The 23,882-nt window shown below is 44.9% G+C and overlaps 1 protein-coding gene and 1 pseudogene across 1 annotated transcript; both read right to left on the bottom strand.

Moving 5' to 3' along the window:
• Nucleotides 1-937: 937 nt before the first annotated feature.
• Nucleotides 938-18,183, bottom strand: IFT46 (intraflagellar transport 46). Its single transcript, XM_021696410.2, has 12 exons — nt 18,049-18,183; nt 17,237-17,333; nt 14,296-14,372; nt 9,838-9,989; nt 6,536-6,610; nt 6,297-6,390; nt 5,733-5,861; nt 4,114-4,235; nt 3,693-3,759; nt 2,243-2,303; nt 1,877-1,962; nt 938-1,424 (listed from the first exon to the last, which is right to left on the bottom strand). The coding sequence occupies exons 3-12, from the start codon at nt 14,335-14,337 to the stop codon at nt 1,329-1,331; spliced, it is 924 nt and encodes a 307-aa protein (XP_021552085.2). The 5' UTR covers nt 14,338-14,372; nt 17,237-17,333; nt 18,049-18,183; the 3' UTR covers nt 938-1,328.
• A 2,216-nt stretch (nt 18,184-20,399) lies between these two features.
• Nucleotides 20,400-21,199, bottom strand: LOC110586308 (annotated as a pseudogene).
• Between the last annotated feature and the right edge of the window lie 2,683 nt (nt 21,200-23,882).

The following is a 23,882-nucleotide window of genomic DNA, read 5'->3' as shown; positions in this document are numbered from 1 at the left end:
ACTGCTGGGTTTCCAGATTCCCCTGCCAGCTATTGATTTCTGCCAGTGGGAGGCGCCCGCAGGATACGAGAAGGTGGGAGAAAGGAAGTCGCAGCCATTACTCACAGCTGAGCCGGTAGTGGGGTGAGGGTGTGCGGACTTCAGTGCTTCAGTGTGGCGCCCCCTCAGCCCCTCGAGACCACTGCAGCAGCCCTTCTGCCTCCGGCACCTGCAGCAGATGCCTCCCCTTGAACCTCTCCTTCCTGCAGCCCACCTTCCCTTCTCCCTTTTGCTCTGTCAGCCCTTCCAATGCTTTGTGACCAATTTCCCACCGTTAACACCCCGTGTTAGAATAACTAGCATGGGGGCGCCTGGGTGGCACGGTCAGCTAAGTGTCCGACTCTTGATTTCAGCTGAGGTCACGATCTCGGGGTCGTGAGACTGGGCTCCAGGGTAGGTGTAGCCTGCTTCAGATTCTCTTTCCCTCTGCCCCTCCCCACCCTCTAAAAAAAAAGAAAGAAGAATGAACTGGCACGTTTTCTGACTTCCTGACTGGAGCTTGGCTGATAGAGCCTCCCAATTATTTCCTGAATCGTCCCGTCTCTCTTTCCACCACCGCTTCCTCCCTCGTCCAGGGCACAGTCACCTTCCACCCGATGGTGCAACAGCTAGGCTCTCTGGAGACCACAACCAGCCAGGTCTGGAGCCAGACAGGCAGGTAAACTGTAAGGCGGCAGCAGCAGTAACTGGTGAGAGACCCCTAGGAAAAGTCAGTTCTGGGAGAAGCTCATCGCCCTCTACGGCCAACCCTGGAGGCGAGGGATGTGCTTTTCTTTCACAGAGTTGATTTGCTGAAACTGCTGTTCACTTAATGCCATTACTGGGCCTGATCCTTAGCTCCGCCTTATACTCAGTCTGTCTTTTCTCTTTTCATATTATAGAAGAGCAGGACAACCTGGAAGATAGAGCATTTTATTTGCCAAATCTTTGCCAATAACGTTAAGAATGAAAGGAAAAAAGAATTCCATCACTGTCTCAAAAAGAACATCTTTGAAGCTTTCCTCCCAACCTGAGCACCCCAGAATCCCAGACGTTCCAGTCCTTCTATTCTTCTAACTCAAGTCCCCACAGTGGTGTAGGTGCATAATTCCCACGGGAGGAAAACCGGAGACAGGCAGAAGCCATTTAAGGAACACATGCAGTACTTTCTGGCACAGAGGGCAGCAGGACATCCGCGTCCGAGTCAGGCTGTGGTGCGGGCGCGGTCGCCACATGGCTGATGACTGTGTCGCCTCAGCCAGGGCAGAGGCGGCAGCTCAGCCTGGGAGCAGAGAGACCCGGGGGGTGTCTCAGCTGAAGGTTAATGTCTCTGCATCTCCAGCTTGGGAAGCGGAGTTGGATGGAGGGGTGAATGCTTTCTTGCCTTCAGCTAGAGCTTTAAAATGCTGTGAGGAAAGAGGAGAGGGTACATGAGTATCTGGTAGGCTAGCTGCTGCATCTGAGCAAGAACGAACCTCTTTACAGCCCATTAAGCTCCAATTTTTCCCCAATTCTACTTTCAGAACAATTCCTTGGTGTTGTCTTTGAAAAACAGCTAGCAATCTGCCCCACCCCCTTCAAAGATGAACCCCTTTTTTCCTTCTGCCCTGCGTCCATTCCTTAAGCCCTGTGGTGAGTGTCCCTGGCGTGTCCCCCAGGCCAAAGGCCTACAGCTCTTCTGCTTCCCTCCCTGTGAAAGCCCCACCCTTCCTGCTTGCTGTTCTTTGAGTAACAGGGAAGGGTGATGGTAAGCCTTGGAGAAACACCCTTCCTTGTCCAAGGGCAAATCCCAGCTGACTTGGAGGAGTAGAGACTGGAGCGTTCCTCACTACGGCAGAAGACACTTCTCTAGTCTTACCTGTGAGTTCTTGAATTCCGAGTAGAGGGAGAAGAGCAGGTGCAGGGACTGAATCCGACTCTTGTAGATAGGGATGTCTAGGATGGCTGAAATTAAGAGCTCCCATGAGCAGAACCAAACACAACTGGGAATTATGGGGCATTTACGTTTAGGATGGCCATGGCCCTCCCAGATGGGATGTGTCGCTATGACTCTGAGGGCCGACCTGGTGGGGAGTCACATAAGCCCAAATACCACCTTCAGTGCTGCCAAACAGCAAACTGGCTGTAACTCAAGATGCTATCTTCCCAGAGCAAAGGAGCCTTTGCAAAACCCCACAGTGTATTCGTCCAGAGACGGGGAAAAGGAAGGGATGGAAGAGCTTACCACAGATCATGTCAATGTACTCCGCCAGGCTGCAGTCAATCTCTGCCGTGGGCAGGCTCACCTAGGACGAGCATGGGACAGACCAGAGTCAAAAGGCTGAGGTTTCACCGGGGCCAGCACCTCTCTCTCTTTTTAAAAGATATTTATTTGTTTGTTTGTCAGAGAGAGAGAGAAAGAGAGAGCACAAGCAGAGGGAGCAGCAGAGGGAGAGGGAGAAGCAGGCTCCCCGCTGAGCAAGGAGCCCGATGCGGGACTCGATCCCAGGACCCTGGTATCATGACCTAAGCCAAGGGAAGACGCTTAACAGACTGAGCCACCCAGGTGCCCTGACTTCTTTCTTAAGAGAAAAAGAAATAAGACACAAAGAGGATGATTAGATCTAGAGAGCACACAAAATAGGCAAGTTGATCTATGCTGTTAGAAATCAGGACACTGGGGCGCCTGGGTGGCTCAGTCGTTAAGCGTCTGACTTCGGCTCAGGTCATAATCCCGGGGTCCTGGGATTGAGCCCCGCATTGGGCTCCCTGCTCTGCGGGAAGCCTGCTTCTCCCTTTCCCACTCCCCCTGCTTGTGTTCCCTCTCTCGCTCTCTCTCTCTCTGTCAAATAAATAAATACAGTCTTTAAAAAAAAAATCAGGACACTCTGGGTGCCTGGGTGGCTCAGTCATTAAGTGTCTGCCTTCGGCTCAGGTCATGGTCCCAGGGTCCTGGGATCGAGCCCTCAGTCAGGTTCCCCGCTGCGCGGGAAGCCTGCTTCTCCCTCTCCCACTCCCCCTGCTTGTGTTCCCTCTCTCACTGTGTCTCTCTCTGTCAAATAAATAAATAAAATCTTAAAAAAAAAAATTAGGATAGTGATTACGTTTGGAGGTGGAAGTGTATGGAAGCATGAGTGGGCTTCCGGGATGCTAGTGATGTTCTGTGTTTTGATCTGATGTGTTCATTATACAAAGCTGTTCAGATGCTGAAAATTAATGTGTGTATGTCTCTGTTGTGAATTATACTCCAATTAAAAAGTGAATGATAATAAAATACAGGAAGAGAGGGGCACCTGGCTGGCTCAGTCGGTAGAGCACGCGACTCTTGATCTCAGGGTTATAAGTTCGAGCCCCAGGTTGGGTGTAGAGATTACTTAAAAATAAAATTAAAAAAAAAGAAAAACTTAAGGGACGCCTGGGTGGCTCAGTCGGTTAAGTGTCCGACTCTTGATTTTGGCTCAGGTCATGATCTCAGGGTCATGGGATCGAGACCCGAGTCAGGCTCCATGCTCCCTCTCCCTCTGCCCCTACCCCCTGCTTGCATGCTGGTGCTCGCACTCTCTCTCTCTCAAATAAATAAATAAATAAATTTAAAGTTGGTCAATTAAAAAAAAAAAAACAAATACAGGAAGAGAGCAAACACTGGGCCTTCAAGTAAATGCCACACTTCTGTAGTTCCTGCTCTCTCCACTTACCTTGCCCAAAAGCTCTTCAAACTCTGGGGACCATTCCTGCATCAGCGTGTCAATATCAGGCATGGGCCTATATGGACAGAGGTAAATATGAACAAGAAATGTGGGCTGATGACATCAGCAACCGCTGGGTCAGGAGATTCTGGAATGAAGGGAGGTGGTCAGTCTGCCACATGAGGATTTCAGGGGAACAGAGACTGGGCAGACTTATTTATCCAAGCTCTGCGGTCTGGAAGAATGGCTAAGTAATACCAGATAAATCATCTTTATGTCTGCAGTCTCAGCCAGTAGCTGTCAGGATCCACAGGACTGCAGGCTAATCCAGTATGTCCTCTGCCTGGGGGCCCTCCTCTCAGGAGCAATGGGCCTGAGGGCGGTGAAGGCGCCCAGCGGTTACTGCGGGGAAGAGGCTGCTACTTCTTACCTGGGATAGTGCACAGTCGCAGGGGGCTTAGAACGGTGTAACTCCGAGATACTCTCAATCCATGTGTCAATGGCTTTGGGATTCTTCTCTGCATCTTCTAGGCTCTTTACTTTCATATGTTGCTAGAAAAATAAGGGGAAACCCTGGCTGATGGCATTAAAGTAGCTCTCTTATTTTAATTGGATGGCTCATCCTTGCTGCTATTTCGTATACAGCAGGTAGCTAATGAATGGGGAAGCCTGATGGCAGCCAATGCAGATGAGAGGAAACTCTGGTAAAATTTTCTGGAGCCATGCAAAGGGGGCAGTTCAACAGGATAGGACTGACCACACTGAGATGGTATTTCACACCACTAGGATGGCTGGAATAAACAAGACAGGCAGTAACAAGTGTTGGCGAGGATGTGGAGAAACTGGAACTCTCATTCATTGCTGGGGGGATTGTAAAATGGTTCAGCTGCTTGGCAAACAGTGTGGCAGTTCTTCAAAATGTTAAGCAGCACACGGCCCAGCAATCCCACTCCTACATATGTACTCAAAATAAAATAACAATATATGCCCACACAAAAACTTGTACGTACATGCAAGTTCACAACAGCATGTTAATAAAAGTGGAAACAACTAGAGAATGGAGAACCACAATGCAGTATGTCCATACAATGGAATATGATTCAGCCATAAAAAAAGGAGTGACATATGATTTTACTTAAATGGGGAATCATAAAAAAAAAATGAATAAACAAAAAGCAGAATCAGACCTATAAATACAGGGAGCAAACTAGTGTTTGCCGGAGGGTAGGGGGTGGGAGGGATGGGCAAAATAGGTGAAGAGGAGAGGGAGATACAGGCTTCCGGTTATGGAATGAGTAAGTCACAAGAATAAAAGGCACAAGGTCAGTGGTACTGTAATAGCGCTGTGTGGTGACAGATGGCAGCCACGCTTGGGGTGAGCACAGCGGAGTGTATAACTTGTCCAACCACTGTGCTGTAACCTGAACCTACCGTAACGTGTGTCAACTCCACTCAAATAGAAAAAAAGAAGGAACTGAAGTACTTAGCAGGGTCTAGAAGGAGTGGGGAATGAGGAGTGACTGCTAATGGGTATGAGGTTTCTTTCTGGAATAATCAAAGTGTTCTTAAATTAGATAGCAGTGATGTTTGTACAGCTCTGTGAATACACTAAAAATCACTGAATTGTATAATCCAAAAGGGCAAACTTCATGGTAAGTAAATCACATCTCAATGAACTGTCTTTTAAAAAAATAGGGTTGGGGCGCCTGGGTGGCTCAGTTGGTTAAGCGACTGCCTTTGGCTCAGGTCATGATCCTGGAGTCCCGGGATCGAGTGCCGCATCGGGCTCCCTGCTTGGCAGGGAGTCTGCTTTGCCCTCTGACCCTATCCCCTCTCATGTGTTCTTTCTCTCGCATTCTCTCTCTCTCAAAGAAATAAAATCTTAAAAAAAAAAGCACTTTAAAAAATAAAATAAAATAAAATAAAATAAAAAAATAAAAAAATAGGGTTGGCCTGAAACCACAGCCATCCCTTTTGATGGCACAGATACCAGACAGCCTCTGCTCCTGGCCCTCTCCGGGTGGGGTCTGTACTAGGCCAGTATCTTACTGTGATGTTGTGCTGTTTGGAATTCTCAGTTAACCAGAGTGAGAGCACTGTGGGGTCCGACTGCTTTGTAGAAGGCTCATCCAATACCAACAGGCCAAGGTTGTCAGGCTTTCCATCAGGACGTGGGACCTGGTTAAGAGAAAGGAAGAAAGAGAAAAAATGGGGGGGGGGCACATAAAAAGGTCACACCTCTTGTTTCCAATAAGTTGAAGAGGAAGAACTCTTCCCATTCATTATTATTACTAGTATTAAAAAGACATGTTTGTATATCATGCTGTACTAAAACACTATCTATAAAAAAATACATGATCTACAGTGCCCTAAATGTACAGCTGATAATTAGGAGGTAAATGAATGACAAATTTTGAATATATAATGATATAATCAAGTATTACCTAAATAGCAATGAGTAGAGTTTGGAGAGCAAGGTTGAGAACTCCAGTGAAATGAAGAATATACATCAAGATAGCCAATGCTAGCCAAGGAAATTAGTTGAGTTGTTAACAGTATAGAGAGGTCAGAAGAAACACTTAAGAAGTCATTTTTAGGATGTGCCAACTGTACCTTTAAGAATGCGTCAATATCCCCAACAGCAGGGATAAAATCAGGAATGAAAGGTTTCAGTTTGTGGTCCAGGTCAATCAACTGAGGTGTGTACCTAGGAGACATCGCCAAGGGAATGTAGAGAAAGTCAGAGAAATGAACTTTACTGCTCAGGCTAAAAAAATCTAGGAAGAACAGGCTTGTTTCAGACTAGAGGTAGGAAAGGGGTGGGGGTCATGGGAGGAGGGCCTAGTGCTCACCTGCTGATATACTGGAAGAGCTCCTTAATCTCAGCTGAAACTGGCAAATGCTCATAATCTGTAGGATCATAGGCCCTGGGGAAAGGAAAATATGGTTCAAGGTGGCCAGAGAAGAGCAGATGTGGCTGAGCCCTGGTTCAGCACCAGCCCCCCCACCCGCCACCGGCCTTCACTTTGACCACAGACCCTGTGACTCTGAACCTGGTTTGTGCCCTGCCCACATCTGCCTTTCCAGGGTGGTTCGCAAGGCAACTTTAAAATGGATTATAATTAGCTCAGTTATCTCTGACAAAGAAGAAAAGAGCTGCAGAAAATCTAAAACAATTTTTAAACATTTTAGAATGTAGCATAAATTCTTTCCCTTTTTCTGAATGAAAGGGATGAAGAGAAAGTACGGTATGAGATTCTAATTTCTTTTTTTTAAATTGAGGTATAATTGACATAACATGAGATTTTAATTTCTTTTTTTTTAAGATTTTTATTATTTTATTTATTTGAGAGAGAGAACACAGGAGAGGGAACACAAGCAGGGGTAGTGGGAGAGGGAGAAGCAGGCTTCCCGCGGAGCAGGGAGCCTGATGCGGGGCTTGATCCCAGGACCCCGGGATCATGACCTGAGCCAAAGGCAGACGCTTAACAACTGAGCCACCCAGGCGCCCTCTTTTTTTTTTTTTTTTAAAGATTTTATTTATTTATTTGAGAGAGCAAGTGAGAGAGCGCAGGGGAGAGTGAGAGGGAGAAGCAGGCTCCCCACTGATCAGGGAGCCCAACTCAGGGCTCGATCCCAGGGCCCTGAGATCATGACCTGAGCCGAAGGCAGACGCTTAACCGACTGAGCCACCCAAGTGCCTGAGATTTTAATTTCTGACATGAAAATAATTTGCCCCAAGAAAAATAAGAATTTTTACAAAGATTTTTTTTTTTAAAGATTTATTTATTTGAGAGAGAGAGAGCACAAGAGAGGGGAGCGGGAGAGGGAGAAGCAGACTCCCTGCTGAGCAGGGAGCCCGATGCGGGACTCGATCCCGGGACTCCAGGATCATGACCTGAGCCGAAGGCAGTTGCTTAACCAACTGAGCCACCCAGGCGCCCTACAAAGATGTTTTTAACAGTGTTATTTATATAAGTAAAAAATTAGAAACAAAATATCCAATACTTGAGAGACGGTTAGATATATTAAGTTGAATATTGTATAGTTACTATTATTTTTAATTTTTAAGTAAGCTCTATGCCCAATGTGAGGCTTAAACTCACAACCCAGAGGTTAAGAGTCACACACTCTACTGATGAGCCAGCCAGGAACCTCAAATATTGTATAGTTATTAAAAAGTACTTGTAGGGGCACCTGGGTGGCTAAGTCGTTAAGCATCTGCCTTCAGCTCAGGTCATGGTCCCAGGGTCCTGGGATCGAACCCCACATCGGGCTCCCGGCTCGGTGGGAAGCCTGCTTCTCCCTCTCCCACTCCCACTGCTTTTACTCCCTCTCTCACTGTGTCTCTCTCTGTCAAATAAATAAATAAAATCTTAAAAAAAAAAAGTACTTGTATCGATACAGGAAATGTATACAGTAAAAAAAATAGAACACATTAATTATAATTAAGTAAAATGTAATGAACATTGGCAAAGTACATAAGTGACTTGGAAAGTTCTTCTGGGGAGAGTAGCTTAAAAAATTAAATATATTATTGATATGAAGTTTCCATTTCCCCAGATTATAATTTATGAAAGCAGGATATGTTCATGAAGTAAACTGGGAAGCATGAAAAGTCAGTCTGCAATTAAACCTTTGTCTCATTTACTTAGTGTCTACCTGCAGGTGGATAATCCACAGGTAACTTATTTTTATTAAACTATTTAATAAGTGATACATACCGATGATATAAAGGGAAAGGTACAAATGTATATAGTGAGAAGTTATGGCTCACTTCCACCCTTGTCCCCTTCCCACCAAGTCCCTCCTCCAATGTAATCACTATTATTAGTCTCTAGTGTTTCCTAGAGATAGTCTCTGTAATATTTGTTTTATACACATGGTAGCACAGCATAAATACTCTTTATACCTTTTTAAAACTTAACACTCCCTCTTGGAGATTGTTCTTTACAGTGTGGAGAGTGCTGCCTTATATTTTTCAATGGCCAGATGGAATCCTACTGATTGGCTACACCATCATCACTTTAACAGTAATGGTATTTGAAATGGATGGGCCTTAGAATCCACTTTGATTAAAACCTCTAGGGATGGGGCGCCTGGGTGGCTCAGTTGGTTGAGCGACTGCCTTCGGCTCAGGTCATGATCCTGGAGTCCTGGGATCGAGACCCGCATCGGGCTCCCTGCTCGGCGGGGAGTCTGCTTCTCCCTCTCCCACTCCCCGTTTGTGTTCCCTCTCTCGCTGTGTCTTTCTCTGTCAAATGAATAAATAAAATCTTAAAAAAAAAAAAAAAAAAAACCTCTAGGGATGGGTCATGACTCATCTAGCATGTGGGCTGGAACAGGGTAAGGAGATTTTTTTTTTTAAGATTTTTTATTTATTTATTTAAGAGAAAGAGAGATAGTGAGAGAGAGCACGAGCCGGGGGGAGAAGGAGAAGCAGGGAGCCTGATTCAGGGCTCGATCCCAGAGTCCTGGGATCATGACCTGAGCCGAAGGCAGATGCTTAACCGACTGAGCCACCCAGCACCCCGGAGATTTTTTTTTAAAGATTTTATTTTATTTATTTGAGAGAGCGAGCATGAGTGGGGGTGGGGAGGCTCTCAATCCCAGGACCCCAGGATCATGACCTGAGCTGAAGGCTGATGCTTAACCGACTGAGCCACCCAGGCGCCCCTGGGTAAGGAGATTTTTTTGCCGAAGCATCACCCAGGAACATCTGCCTCCATTTGGGGCTCCTAAAGCACTTGCTCTCCACCCCTCCAAAAAGGAGCTGAGCCTAAAGCAGAAATGCTCCTGTGCATGTGTGTTTTCCTTGCTAAACAGAATTGCTTGGGTATCTATATAAATTTTATTTTCCCTTTCCCAAAATGGGAGCTCCTTAAAGGCAGGGACCACCTTTTAGATTTATTCAGCAAATCCTCATGAACCCTCGAGCCCACAAATGTTTCAGATCATGCAAGTGACATCACAGGACTCAGCGAGGCAGTGTAGCCAGAAAAGAAAGAAAATTCATTCTGTTGGTTTCTGAGACATCTGAAAATCCTAAGTAGGGGAGATCAAAAGAGATGCTAGAATTTCACTCCAACTGATCTCCTCCCAGGCCAGTGTCTTCCTCCCTGCTTGGGGATCCTCGGCTGGGGGATTGCCTCACCCTTCCAGAGGGGCCCCGTGCTCTTCATCATCATCATCTTCATCAGAATCCGTCTCAGATGAGTCATCATCATCATCATCATCATCATCATCATCATCATCATTTTCACTGAAGCCCCGCTGAGGTGTCAGCTGCGAGGGCTTCTTCTTCTCCTGAGATAGGGCAGGCATGGAAGGCACCACATAAAGAGAAGCTTAGTGTACTTATGCCCCGATCCCCCCCAGTGCTCACACAGATACCCTCCCGCCTGGCACTGATTCACCAGAAAGAGAGGCTGGCACTTCCCAGAAAGGCCACAAGGACCTTTGTCTACTCCTGCTTAGCCAAAAACTAGGTCCTCACTTTCTTTTTCTTTCTTTCTTTATTTTTTTTTTAAGATTTTACTTATTTACTTGTCAGAAAGAGGGAGCACAAGCAGGGGGAGCTGCAGGCAGAGGGAGAAGCAGGCTTCCTGCTGAGCAGGGATCCCGATGGGGGACTCGATCCCAGGACCCTGGGATCAAGACCTGAGCCAAAGGCAGACGCTTAACGACTGAGCCACCCAGGTGTCCCAGTCCTCACTTTCTATAACCATATTCTATCTTTCTCCTTGAGACTTCAGTATACATTTTATCCAATAATTGTCTATTATGTCTATTACTTAGGAGACCCAAGAATTGTGCATAAACTTATCCAGTCAGCTTCAGCTCTAAAAGTTAGAGGACGAAGACACCTGTGATGAGTTATTTTGGAAGGAAATGGGGGAACATGAAGTCGGAAGACAACGTTAGGGGATCTTCATACTCACAAGGATCACAGGAAACCTAGCATTTAATTTGCAAGATGGCCCAGTGTAAGCTGCTTGTAACTATCAGAAGAAGGTTCTTAATCAACCCTGCGCCTGAATTCCGACCAGCAGTGCCAGGGACTGGGAGTCTTCTACTTCCATTCAGTGACACTTCTCTTCGGTTCCTGACCTGCCCCCATTGCCCTTCCCCGCCCCATCAATTAAATGCAATGATTACATGTTCTCTCAAGAGACCCTTCCGTTCTTGGCATTACAACCTACTTCCCGAGCTTCTGGTTTCTCTCAGTACCATCCTACCCTCTCAAGTGTCTGAGGAGTTTGGTTTGGGGACTTGCAGGGGCATCTGAGACAGGGTCCATGTCTTTGCCTCTGTGGTATGCCCATCCGTAGGACCTGAGGGATAACCAATTGGCCTCCTTTAAAAATAGGTTTTGAGGGGTGCCTGGGTGGCTCAGTCGTTAAGCATCTGCCTTCGGCTCAGGTCATGATCCCAGGGTCCTGGGATCGAGCCCCGCATCAGGCTCCCTGCTCCGCGGGAAGCCTGCTTCTCCCTCTCCCACTCCCCCTGCTTGTATTCCCTCTCTCGCTGTGTCTCTCTCTGTCAAATAAATAAAATCTTTAAAAAAAAAAAGTAAATAAAAATAAAAATAGATTTTGAAGGGCCCCTGGCTGGCTCAATTGGTAGGGCAGGTGACTCTTGATCTCAGGGTCGTGAGTTCAACCCCCTCACCGTGCGTAGGGTACTTAAAAAAATAAAATAAAAAAATTTTTTTAAAAAATTAAAAAAATAAAAGTAGGTTTTGAAAGCTTGGTTTCCATATGCCATATGGCTTATATTGAGGTTAACAGATGTTTGGTTCTAGTTTTATAAGTTATTTAATGTTTCTCTTACAGTAAAGCAATTATTGACATATAAAAAATGTGACATTACAGGACATCAGAAATGCTTTTGGTCACATGTTCTTCTAAGCATAACAAAGATTTATTATACATGGATAAAAATATATTTTAACTGATCTGTAATATATGTGTGACATATGACACAATGTTGCACAATTTATTTAGCTCTATTGGTATACATTGATAAGAATCTCTTAATGTGTTCTTTCTTTCTTTTCTTTTTTCTAGAGGGGGAGAGTGGGAGGGGCAGAGGGTGAGGGAGAGAGAGAATCTTAAGCAGGCTCCAGGTCCAGCGCCGAGCCCAGTGCAGGGCAGGCCGGGAGGGGGTGGGGGTTGGTTCTGATCTTACACCCTGAGACCATGACCTGAGCCAAAATCAAGAGTCAGATACTTAACCAACTGAACCACCTGGGTGCCCCAAATTGTTCTTTCTCAATTCAAAATCTGCCAAAGCTATCCTTGTTTGGCAAAGGGAGCTTTTTAAGAATACTGACGGTCAATTTAAAGGCCATTCAAAAATATATCCTTTCTGCTGATTCTGGCTGTACACTGAATTAGAAAGATAAATGAGTCTTGAATATTGGCCACAGCATGATGGAGACTAGAGAAATTTAGGGTGAATATGCAAAATTAGGTCAATTTAGGAAATTGCTCTTTTTTTTTTGTCTGCTTCTTCAAAGCTGTGCTTTGCAAAATCTCTGATCTAAAGGCAGAGGGCTTTGTATGTCACAGAAAAATGCCTAAAAATTACTTTGTGGGTAAGATGTTAAAAGAGCACACTAGTCATAAAGTGGGACTACTTTATTTACTTTTTTAAAAAAAGATTTTATTTATTTGAGAGACAGAGAGAGAGAGCACGAGTGGGGAGGAGACGGAGAAGCAGGCTCCCCGCTGAGCAGGGAGCCCGATGTGGGGCTCGATCTCAGGACCCTGGGATCATGACCTGAGCTGAAGGCAGGCATTTAACCAACTGAGCCACCCAGGCGCCCCTATTTACTTTTTTAAAAAGATTATTTATTTGAGAGAGTGCACATGTGCACATGTGTGGGGGGGGGCAGAAAGAAAGGGAGAGAAGCAGACTCCGATGAGCGAGGAGCCGGAGGTGGGGCTCAATCTCACGACCCCGAGATCATGACCTGAGCCAAAATCAAGCATCTGACACTCAAAGGACTGAGCCACCCAGGTGTCTCTACTATTTTTTTTAATACTTTATTATATTTTTTAGTAATCTCTACACCCAACGTGGGGCTTGAACTCAGGACCCCGAGATCAAGAGTCACATGCTCCACCCACTGAGCCAGGCAGGCACCCCAAAGTGGGCCCTTTTAGGCTTTTTATGACCTTTTAGGCTTTTTATGCAGTCAGTCTACATTACTACAGCTTTTTGCATTTCTTCAGATATCCTTCACTTGTTTGCAAAGCTCCTGTTCTTTTTTTTTTTTTAAAGATTTTATTTATTTATTTGACAGAGAGAGACACAGCAAGAGAGGGAACACAAGCAGGGGGAGTGGGAGAGGGAACACAAGCAGGGGGAGTGGGAGAGGGAGAAGCAGGCTCCCCGCTGAGCAGGGAGCCCGATGTGGGGCTCGATCTCAGGACCCTGGGACCATGACCTGAGCTGAAGGCAGACGCTTAACGACTGAGCCCCCCAGGCGCCCCTGCAAAGCTCCTGTTCTTGAAGGACAATTAAAATGTAACCATTGGGGGTGCCTGGGTATGTTAGTCGGTTAAGCCTCTGACTCCTGACTTAGGTTCAGGTCATGATCTCAGGGTCATGATCTCAGGGTCATGAGATATAGCCCTGTGTGGGGCTCCCTGCTGAGCAGAGAGTCTGCTTCTCTCCTTCTCCCTTTCCCTCTGACCCCCCCTCAAATAAATAAATCTTTTTTTTTAAAAGATTTTTATTTATTTATTTGACACAGAGACAGAGAGAGCACAAGCAGGGGGAGCGGCAGGCAGAGGGAGAGGGAGAAGCAGGCTCCCCGCTGAGCAGGGAGCCTGATGCGGGGCTCAATCCCAGGACCCCAGGATCACGACCTGAGCCTAAGGCAATAGCTTAACCAACTGAGCCACCCAGGTGCCCCTCAAATAAATCTTAAAAAAAAAAGTAACCCCTGGATTACGTGTTAAGACCGGCCACAGTGGCTGTTAAGCAGAGCACGTGCACAGCTTCCCGGTCCTGCCTAGAGCTGTAGGCATCTTTCCATCTTTCATTCAGAAACAGTAATCCTCTACATTCACAGAACAACAACAAAGTGACATCTGGGTCTTAAAACTTCAAAATTAAAGTCTCTTTCACAAAATATTGGCAGAATCCCAAATGTTGACAATGAACAGATGGCCAGACCAGTAATTCCAAACTTGCTTTATCATAAGAATTACTTGGAGTGCTTGCTAAAAATATAAATTCTCAGGCTTTTACCTTCAAGATTCTGATTCAGTAGTTTCAGGTGGGCACTACTGGAAATACGTATTGTTAAAGATAAGTATCCTACTTGATTCTTACGATCAGTAAAGTTTGCAAAACTCCAGCCTGTGCTACATGAAATTCCTCACCAAAAAGTGAGCTGCACTAGTAGGCTTTACTCCTGAAGGCATCAAAATCTTAAGACTCTTTGCTCCTGATTTTCCTACATGAGCTCAAAGGTACCCAAACCAACCCCTGGAGGTGAGTATCCAAGAAATGTTTACTACTGAACTACTGTCACCTCAAACTAACTACCAACAGCTCAAAGCAAGAAAGTCCACGAGAAGCTATGGTTGTACCATACCTTGTTGTTTTCCTCTTCATACTCATCGCTATTGTCGGCCATAGTCTTGTTAGGAAGATGGGCGGAATGAAGAAGTCCTTAGGAGAGAAGTTTTCCCTTTAGATTATTAAGATGATTTTTAAAGACAAATATTTTTAGTTTATGATATTTTTTTTTGTTCTGTTTTATGGAACAGGGTCTGTAAGAATATCTAGTTAAAGGACAGGAGACTGAATTCTAGCCATGGCTCTGTCGACTCAATTCAGGATATATTTACTAAGCATTACTGTGCGTAAGGCATCAGATTAGACATTATACTAGTTGATTATCTGCTGTTACATAAATCATATAAAATCTGCTCTTAGTTCACACATTGGTAAAATGAGGTTAGTAATTAATAAAGTGATAAGAGGGCTGGATTGATAGAAGACTGTGATTAAAGAACAACTCTAGGACATGGACAAAATGACTTAGCCTGAGTCTCAGTATTCCCACATCTGAAGGAAGGCAGTAATATTTATCACTCAGAACTGCTGTAAGGATCAAATGACAAAACTCAAGTGAAAGGAACTGACCCAGCTCCTGGCAAATAATAGTCACAAATGTAAGTCTGAATCAGCATCTATATGATAAGAGCAATAAAAATAGTCTGAACAATTAAAAGTATAATCAGGGGCGCCTGGGTGGCTCAGTCGTTAAGTGTCTGCCTTCGGCTCAGGTCCTGATCCCAGGGTCCTGGGATCGAGCCCCACATCGGGCTCCCTGCTCAGTGGGAAGCCTGCTTCTCCCTCTCCCACTCCCCCTGCTTGTGTTCCCTCTCTCGCTGTGTCTCTCTCTGTCAAATAAATAAAATCTAAAAAAATAAAAGTATAATCAGATGTAAGTAACTCGCATGCAAACCATGTTCAATGATTGCTTTTTAAAAAAGACTTATTTATTTATTTTAGGTGGGGGCAGAGGGAGAGGGAGAGAGAATCCCAAGCAGACTCCACGCAGAGCATGGAGCCCGACCTGGGGCTCGATCTCATGACCCCGAGATCACGACCTGAACTGAAACCAAGAGGCAGCCGCTCAACCGACTGTGCCACCCAGGCGCCCCATGTTCAATGATTTCTAAATCAAATTAATGCCAGTTAAACACCATTTTTCAGCCTACTACATTACCCAAACTGAAAACAAATGATAATGTCCATGGCCGGCGAGATTATATACATGCTCAAATCAAAACCCTTTTCTAGGTATATATATACGTGTGTATATATATATATATATGTGTGTGTGTGTGTGTATATATATATATATATATATACACCCGAAAGATTGAAAGCAGGAACTCAAATAGATACTTGTACACCCATGTTCAGGCAGCAGAGTCACAATAGCCAAAAGGTGGAAAAACCCAAGTATCCAGACAAGTGGATAAACAAAATGTGGTTATACATACAATAGAATATTATTCAGCCAGAAAAAGGAAGGAAACGAACACAGGCTACAGCATGGATGAACCACGAAAACATTATGCTAAGTGAAATCAGCCAGACACAAAAGGACAAATGTTGTATGATTCCACTTTCGTGGAGCACAGAATGGATGAAGTCATAGACACCAAGTAGAATAGAGGTTACTAGGGGCTGCCAGGGACAGGGGAATGGAGAGTTATTGTTGAACGAGTAGTTTCTGTTCAGGATGATAAAAAAGCTCTGGAAATAGACAGTAGAGATAGTTATACAACAATATGAATGCACTTAATGCCACTGAATTGTACACTTAAAAATGATTAAAATGGTAAATTTTATGTTAGGTATTCTTACTGCAATAAACAAGCAACCCCAGATGTCATCCTTGATTCCTAACCCAAGAGCCAAACACAACCCATCAGCAATTACCTTCTATTTGCCTCCTCTCTCTATTCTTACCTTCCTCACCACATCCCAGTCACTGTCACCTCAACTCAGCCATTGCAACAGTCCTTCCCACTGGCTCCTGACTCTCATCATTGTACCTTTCAATCCAAGACACGCCTACCAGCAACATGACCTCAAAAGCTCCTCTTGTTAGGCCTCCTGCCCACCTCTGCCTACCTCTTGCCTGCGTGCCTTTGATACCACTCCTTCCTACCATATGCTGATCTCTTTCAAATCCTCAAACGAACCCAAGTTCGTTCTGGCCTGAGGTCCTTTTCACATTTCACTGCTGCTCCCTTTTCCTGGCCTACTTCTCCTCAGTGTCTGTCTGAATCCTTTTCATCTTTTGGTCTCAAATGTTACTGCCTCAGGTCTTCCCTGACCAACCCGTCAAAAGTAGACCCCACTCCTCACTATTATTCTCCATCATATCAAACCCTTTGCTTCCATCGATGCGCTTACCACATTTGTAATTATGTCTGTTTACTCATTTGTCATCGATCTCCCGTGGTTACAAGCATCAGGATGGCAGGGTCAATGTCTCTTTGAATACTGTATGCCTAGTGCCATGCATAAAGCTGACGCATGGTAGGCACTCAAGAAATGTTTGTTGAATAAATGACTGTGTCAAGTCCTGTTAAAAGATTCTACTGAGATTTTGACTCGGATTGCAAGTTAAGGGCAGGTTACTGAAGCATCTTCAAAACTGAGCAAAACAGTTTTGATAAGTTCAAACCAACCAACCAACTAACCAACCGACCAACCATGAATCCCTGGCAGATTGTGAGCAGAGCATATCACAAAGCAAATAGTAGGAAACACAAAGCAAATAGGAAACACTGGTCATGTTGGAGGAAAATCCTGAATCTGGGGGGCTGTGTTTTCTCCCCCCCTTAAGTAGTCAGAAAACACAAATAATGGCAAGTATTTGCCAAACTTGACTCTGATAGCCAACATTTGCTATTATAAAATGGGAATTTCTTGGAGACCATCATGGATCCATCCTATTCTTTGTTCTGAGAACCACTTCTCTTCTTTCCTCTTTATTTCTCTCTTACCCTTGTGTCTTGGGGTTGGAGTATGAATACTTGCAACCTCTTCAGAGTCGTTAATCTCTAGACGCTCATCATATGTCTGGTTTTCAACAGTCTTGGTCTAAATGAAAGGAGACATGATTACTTAGCTCATATCACAGGATATGAGCTGATTCCCAACCAGCCTTGGTTCCTCCTCCTTACCCAAGTCACCGGTTTTACTTGTAACCTTCACCCTCATTCAAATTTTCCTTAAGGCTTCTTGGCCCCAAGTCAATCGGTTAAATCATTCTGCTGCAACTCTTATTTAGGAACTGCTGACAGCCTGGCTGAGGAAGGAGGGAATCGTGGAGGGAAAAGACAGCTAATCTAGGCAGCAGCTCCCCAAAGCTGTAGATACACGCACAAGGGCAGAACAGTATTCGTCTTAGACCGCAGCTCTCTCCTTAGTTTCGCTCAGTTTTCCCATAGCTGTTGGGGTTTCCGGGGGTGGGGGTGGGGGAGAAGGGGCTGCAGAGGCTCTAGAAAGAGTTCTCTCTCCGGAGTCACCTTGTTTACCCGAAGAGAGGATAAACTCCGGTCTCTCGGTCCCATCCAATAATCCCAAGAGCATCACCCCCATCTCCAACGCCCTGTCTTGCAGGTCGGATCGCAGCAGTTTCTTGGGGAGTGAAGGAAGCGGAATGGTTGCTTTGGCATGAAGGACGAGGAGAAGGAACGGTTGTCAAGGAGAAGGGAAGAGATGGGGGGGGGTTGGAGGGAAGGGGAGTCCCCTTAGATTCCTCTCGGGAGGGAGAAAGGCAGTGCTCTTTCTGCTAGGGGGAAGTACGAATTACCTGCAGCCCCTCTGAATCCGTCTCCTCTATGTGGACAGAACCCCAGCCTAGGGCCGGGGTCTCACTCCAGTATTAGGCCAGGCCACTTGAGGGGCTTCGACGTGGAGCGACCGGCCTTGTTGTCAGTCGCTAGGCAAAAATAAATAAATAAAAATCGCGAGATTTGCTTTCAGTCTCGTGAGACCTTCTCCACCGGCGCTTGGCGTCTCTTCCAGCAGCAAAGGGATCGGGGAGGATCTGGTGGCGTTTGGGCAAAGCCTCTCTGGGCAGTGCGGTCCCCTGTTTTTCTATGGTTTCAGGGAATGCCTTTGTGGCGGCATCTAGCGATCACAGCTTGGCGCAGCCGGCCGACGAATGTCGGTTGGTGGAGTTAGCCCTCCGATCTGGAAATAGTGTTTTGTATATAGAAATACTATATTTTTATTTGCTGAAGAAGACAGAGCTTCTTTAGGCAGGGTCTGTGTCTAATTTTTAAGTTCTTTATAGCAGCAGTACCATGCATAAATTAGGCACTTTTTTAAAAAAGATTTTTATTTTATTTATTTATTGAGAGAGAGAGAGAGAGAGAATGATAGCCTGAGTGGGGAAGAGGGTTAGAGGGAGAGGCGGACTCCCTGCTGAGCAGGGAGCCCGCCGTGGGACTCGATCCCGGGACTCCAGGATCATGACCCCAGCCTAAGGCAATCGCTTAACCAACTGAGCCACCCAGGCACCCCATAAATTAGGCACTTTTAAAAATGCTTGTTGGATAGGTGAATGAAGGAATGAGTGAATGAAGATTAAGTAACAAATATTTCAAAACCATAAACATAGTTAATTTGGGGAGTGAGAGAGGGAGAGAAACAAAAGTGTTGAAATTTGACCCTGAAAACCTGCCAGTGGAAAGTGGGATGTGGCTTTAAAAAGGAAAATGAGGGGCGCCTGGGTGGCTCAGTTGGTTAAGCGACTGCCTTCGGCTCAGGTCATGATCCTGGAGTCCCGGAATCGAGTCCCACGTCGGGCTCCCTGCTCAGCGGGGAGTCTGCTTCTCCCTGCGACCCTCCCCCCTCTCATGTGCTCTCTCTCTCTCATTCTCTCTCTCAAATAAATAAATAAAATCTTTAAAAAAAAAAAAATAAAAAGGAAAATGAGAAGACACCTCTCCTGAGACACATGGGGTTAAAAATGGAATTGCAAAACATTTTAAAATTTTTGTGTTGTCTGTTATTGCTAATAATAATGTGTATGTATTGTTGAGCACTTACTATGTAGCAGCACTTAAATTATATACCCTTATTTATTAATATATTATCTAACTTCACAACCTTATGAGATAGATGTTCCTGCCAATTGACAGATTAGATAAAAGTTACTTGCCTAGAGGCACTCAGCTAGTAAGTGGTCAAAATGGGAGTCAAGCACGGGTCAAATTCCTAAGTCTCAGCTTCTAACCATTATGACAAACTGCCTCTAAAGCTCTCCTCAGGAAGCACGTTTGCAGGGGTGCTTTTCTTATGCAGTGTAATTTAGCTAATGTCATATTTCCAAAGAATCAGCATCAATTCATCTTGTCTGAGCTTCGGTGGTCCATATCGAAGGCCCCTGGAAGCTGCCACAATAAAACAATAATTCCAGGCAAGATTTGTACTTCTTTAAAATTAACAATTTGTCTTTTTTACAATATGTTTATGTACGTATGTATGTATGTATTTATTTATTTGAGAGAGAGATCGTGAGAGAGAGATCACAAGCAGGGGGGAGGGGTAAAGGAAGTAGCAGACTCCCCACTGATTAGGGAGCAGGATGTGGGACTCGATCCCAGGACCACGGGATCATGACCTGAGCCTAAGGCAGACGCTTAACTGACTGAGCCACCCAGGCACTCTACAGTATGTTTTTATAACAAAAATAAAAAATACAGTTTGACATATATACTCCCAGGCATGCAAAGTTTTAAAATCTGTGAGCTTCTATAATGCAGTGCTTAAGGGTACAGATTCTGAAGTTGAGTAGCCTTTGTTTAAATCCTGGTTTTGCTACTCTCTAGCCCTGACATCTGTGATAGAATAGTTTTCCTCTTTGTGTTTTTGTTTTTGTTTTAAGTAGGTTCTGCGCCTAGTGGCGGAGCCGAACTCGGGGCTTGAACTCACTACCCTGAGATCAAGACCTGAGCTGAGATCAAGAGTTGGATGCTTACCCAACTGAGCCACCCAGGTGCCCCTAGGTTTCCTCTTTATACCTTGGTTTCCCCATGAGACCACCATTAGTGGTACCTATTTCAGAGAATTCTTGTGAGGATTTTTTTTTTTTTGACACTCACTGAAAGAGAACTTTTTATTACTTTTATGTACAGAAAATTTAAAAGCATCCATTTAGCCCAATTTGGTGGCCAGTTCTTTAGCCTTTGCCTTTTCTAACTTGGCAATGCGAGCCACCAACTTTGCACCCCGGATGGTGCCTCCCCAGTGTTGGCAGATCTCATCATTTCTGTCATTGTCATTGGTCCTGATGGCTTCCACCAGCTTAGCCAGAGCTCCTTTGTCTTCTGAGTTAACCTATGTGAAGGCAACAGTGGTGCAGGTCTTCCTGTGGACCAGACGCCCCAGCCTGGCCTTCCCCTTGATAATGCTAGTAGGGAACCCCCATCCTATGACACAGGGCAGGCAGGAAGACAACCAGCTCAATGGGATCCACATCATATGCAATCACTACCAGCTGAGACTTGTTGTTTTCCACCAAGGTGGTGACAGTGTTAACCCCAGCTCAAAGGACAGGCAGCCTCTTAGTGGAGACATTCCCTTTGCTGACAGCTTTCTTCTCAGCGCCAGCCAACAATCTGCTTCTTTCCTTGCTTTGTCTCTGGTCTGTATTTGTGGGCCAGTTTAAGCAGTTGAGTAGCTGTTTGGCAGTCTAAGGCCTGGGTGAACTGGTTAATCACAGGAAGCACGTGTAGACATTTACAGGGAAGAGCCCTTTGCTGCTGCAGTCGGATGTAGCGGGGCCATTTGACAAAGAGGGTGAGGTCCCTTTTGGACTGGATGTCTTGTCCGATGCCAAAATTCTTGGGCCTTTTCTCAAACAGGGGATTGACCACCTTCTTGGCCTCCTGCTTCTTCATGACAGCAGGAGCTGGGGCCACCTTGTTCCCCTTAACCTCCTTTTCTTTTGTCATCTTGAATGGCTGGAGGAGAGAGAGTTTTGTGGGGAATAAATGAGATAATCCATGTGAAGAATTTAGAGTAATGCCTGGCTCATTGTAAGTGTTCAGTAAGCATCAAGGAATATACAAGACATAAAAAGAGGCAGTGTCATCATGAGAAAAGCTGGCTTTGAATCCTGGCTCTACCATTTACAGGCTGTTTGAGTTTGGAGAGGTGTTTAACTTCTTTGATCCTCAGTGTCCTTATCTGGATTGTTGTAAAGGATTGGAGATAACATGTAAAGTACCTGACACAGAATAAACACTCAATAGAAGAATGCTGTTTATCCATTTCAGCAGTGGATGAGTGCTATAGAGCTGAGCCAGTGATATGGGATAAAATGATATAGGATGTAGGGAAGAACGGCTGAATCAGGTCTACTCAAAGTCTGACTTTTGGCATGGGGGAACTGCCAACAGAATCAGAAGACTGGATTTGAGTTTTATTTCCATTATATACTGGCTTAGAACTTTGTGTAAATTTCTTTTTTTTTTTTTAAAGATTTTATTTATTTATTTGAGAGAGAGAGAGCAAAGGAGGGAGAGAACACGAGCAGGACAGAGGGAGAGGAAGAAGCAGACTCCCCACTGAGCAGGAAGCCCGACGCAGGGCTCAAACCGAGGACCCTGGGATCATGACCTGAGCCAAAGGCAGACACTTAACTGACTGAGCCACCCAGGCACCCCTGTGTAAATTTCTTAAACTTGTCATCATTTTCTTCATTTATAAAAAAGGCATAAGCCTTGCTTCCTGCACACTTTTTTTTTTTTTAAAGATTTTATTTATTTATTTGAAGAGAGAGACACAGCGAGAGAGGGAACACAAGCAGGGGGAGTGGGAGAGGGAGAAGCAGGCTTCCCACGGAGCAGGGAGCCCGATGCGGGGCTCGATCCCAGGACCCTGGGATCACGACCTGAGCCGAAGGCAGACGCTTAATGACTGAGCCACCCAGGCGCCCCGTGCACACTTTTTTTTTAAGGAGGCTCCACACCCAGCGTGGAGCCCAACAGAGAGCTTGAACTCAGGGCCCTGAGATTAAGACTTGAGCAGAAATCAAGAGTCAGACGCTTAACCAATTGAGCCACCCGGGTGCCCCTCCTGCACACATGTTTTAAAAGGATATAATTTAGGAGCACCTAGCTGGCTCAGTAAGTAGAGCATATGACTCTTGATCTTGGGGTTGTGAGTTCAAGGCCCACGTTCATTTAAAAATAAAATCTTAAAAAAAAAAAAAGATGGGTGCCTGGGTGGCTCAGTTGTTAAGTGTCTGCCTTCGTCTCAGGTCATGATCCCGGAGTCCCAGGATCGAGTCCCGCATCGGGCTCCCTGTTCAGGGGGAGTCTGCTTCTCCCTCTCCCACTCCCCTTGCTTGTGTTCCATCTCTCACTGTGTCTCTCTCTGTCAAAAAATAAAATAAAATCTTAAAATAAAATAAAATAAAAGATACAAACCATAAAAACTCACCCTTTTAAAGTGTACAATCTGTGGTTTTTAGTATAGTCACAAAGTTGTGCAATCACCACCTCTAATTCCAGAACATTTTCATCACTTCAAAAAACAAACCTCAGGGGTGCCTGGGTGGCTCAGTCATTAAGCCTCTGCCTTCGGCTCGGGTCATGATCCCATGGTCCTGGGATCGAGTCCCACATTGGGTTCCCTGCTCAGCGGGAAGCCTGCTTCTCCCTCTCCCACTCCTCCTGTTTGTGTTCCCTCTCTTGCTGTGTCTCTCTCTATCAAATAAGTAAATAAAATCTTAAAAAAACAACAACAACAAACCTCACCCCCCATTCCTTCCCTCTCCCAGTGCCTTGAAGCCCCACTTCCTGTCTCTATGGATTTGCCTACTCAGGACATTTCATACAAGTGAAATGAACGGTTCAGAGCAAGTGTTCCCATATAAGATATGGTCTTTCATGACTGGCTTCCTTCACTTAACATAATATTTTCAAGGATCATCCATGTTGTATCATGTATCAGTATCTTTTTATGACTGATATTCCACTGTATAGATATACCACATTTGTCTTCCATTCATCTATTGATGGATATTTGCATTGTTTTCACTTTTTGGCTACTATGAATAATGTTTCTAGGAACATCATTGTAAAGTTTTTGTATGAACATATGTTTTTTAAAGTTTATTTTTATTTATAAGTCATCTCTACGTGCAACATGGGCTCAAACTCACCACCCGGAGTTCAAGAGTCGCATACTCTTCTGACTGAGTCAGCTAGGCGCCCCTGTATGAACATATGTTTTTAATTCTCTTGGATATATACCAAGGAGTGAAATTGATAGGTCATATGGAAATTCTGTGTTTTATTTTTGAGAAACTGCCCAACTGTTTTTCCAAATCATCTGCACTATTTTACATTTCCACCAGCATTGTGAGAGGGTTTTAATTTCTCCAAATTTTCACCAACACTTATTATTATAGCCATCCTATTGGCTGTGAAGAGGTATCTCATTGTGGTTTTGATTTGCATTTCCCAAAGAACTAAGGATGTTGAGCATCTTTTTATGTGCTTTTTGGTTATTTGTATACTTTCTTTGGCGACATGTCTATTTTGCCCATTTATTCATTTATTTATTTAATAGGTATGTATGTATGTAATGTCTACACCCAGCATGGGGCTTGTACTCATGACCATGAGA

Source organism: Neomonachus schauinslandi, chromosome 11 (genome assembly GCF_002201575.2).
Source record: "Neomonachus schauinslandi chromosome 11, ASM220157v2, whole genome shotgun sequence".
Lineage (NCBI taxonomy): Eukaryota > Metazoa > Chordata > Mammalia > Carnivora > Phocidae > Neomonachus > Neomonachus schauinslandi.
Note: the sequence above shows the minus strand (reverse complement) of the source record. Positions and strands in the feature narration are given on the sequence as shown.

What these genes read in the sequence shown, in the direction of transcription:
- IFT46 (XM_021696410.2), bottom strand. Translation starts at nt 14,337, where the DNA reads ATGGCCGACAATAGCGATGAGTATGAAGAGGAAAACAACAAG. An exon ending in TTGAAGAGCTTTTGGGCAAG is followed by an intron (nt 2,304 to 3,692) that starts GTAAGTGGAGAG and finishes TGCTCGTCCTAG; the next exon opens with GTGAGCCTGCCCACGGCAGA. An exon ending in GTACATTGACATGATCTGTG is followed by an intron (nt 1,963 to 2,242) that starts GTAAGCTCTTCC and finishes TCTTAATTTCAG; the next exon opens with CCATCCTAGACATCCCTATC.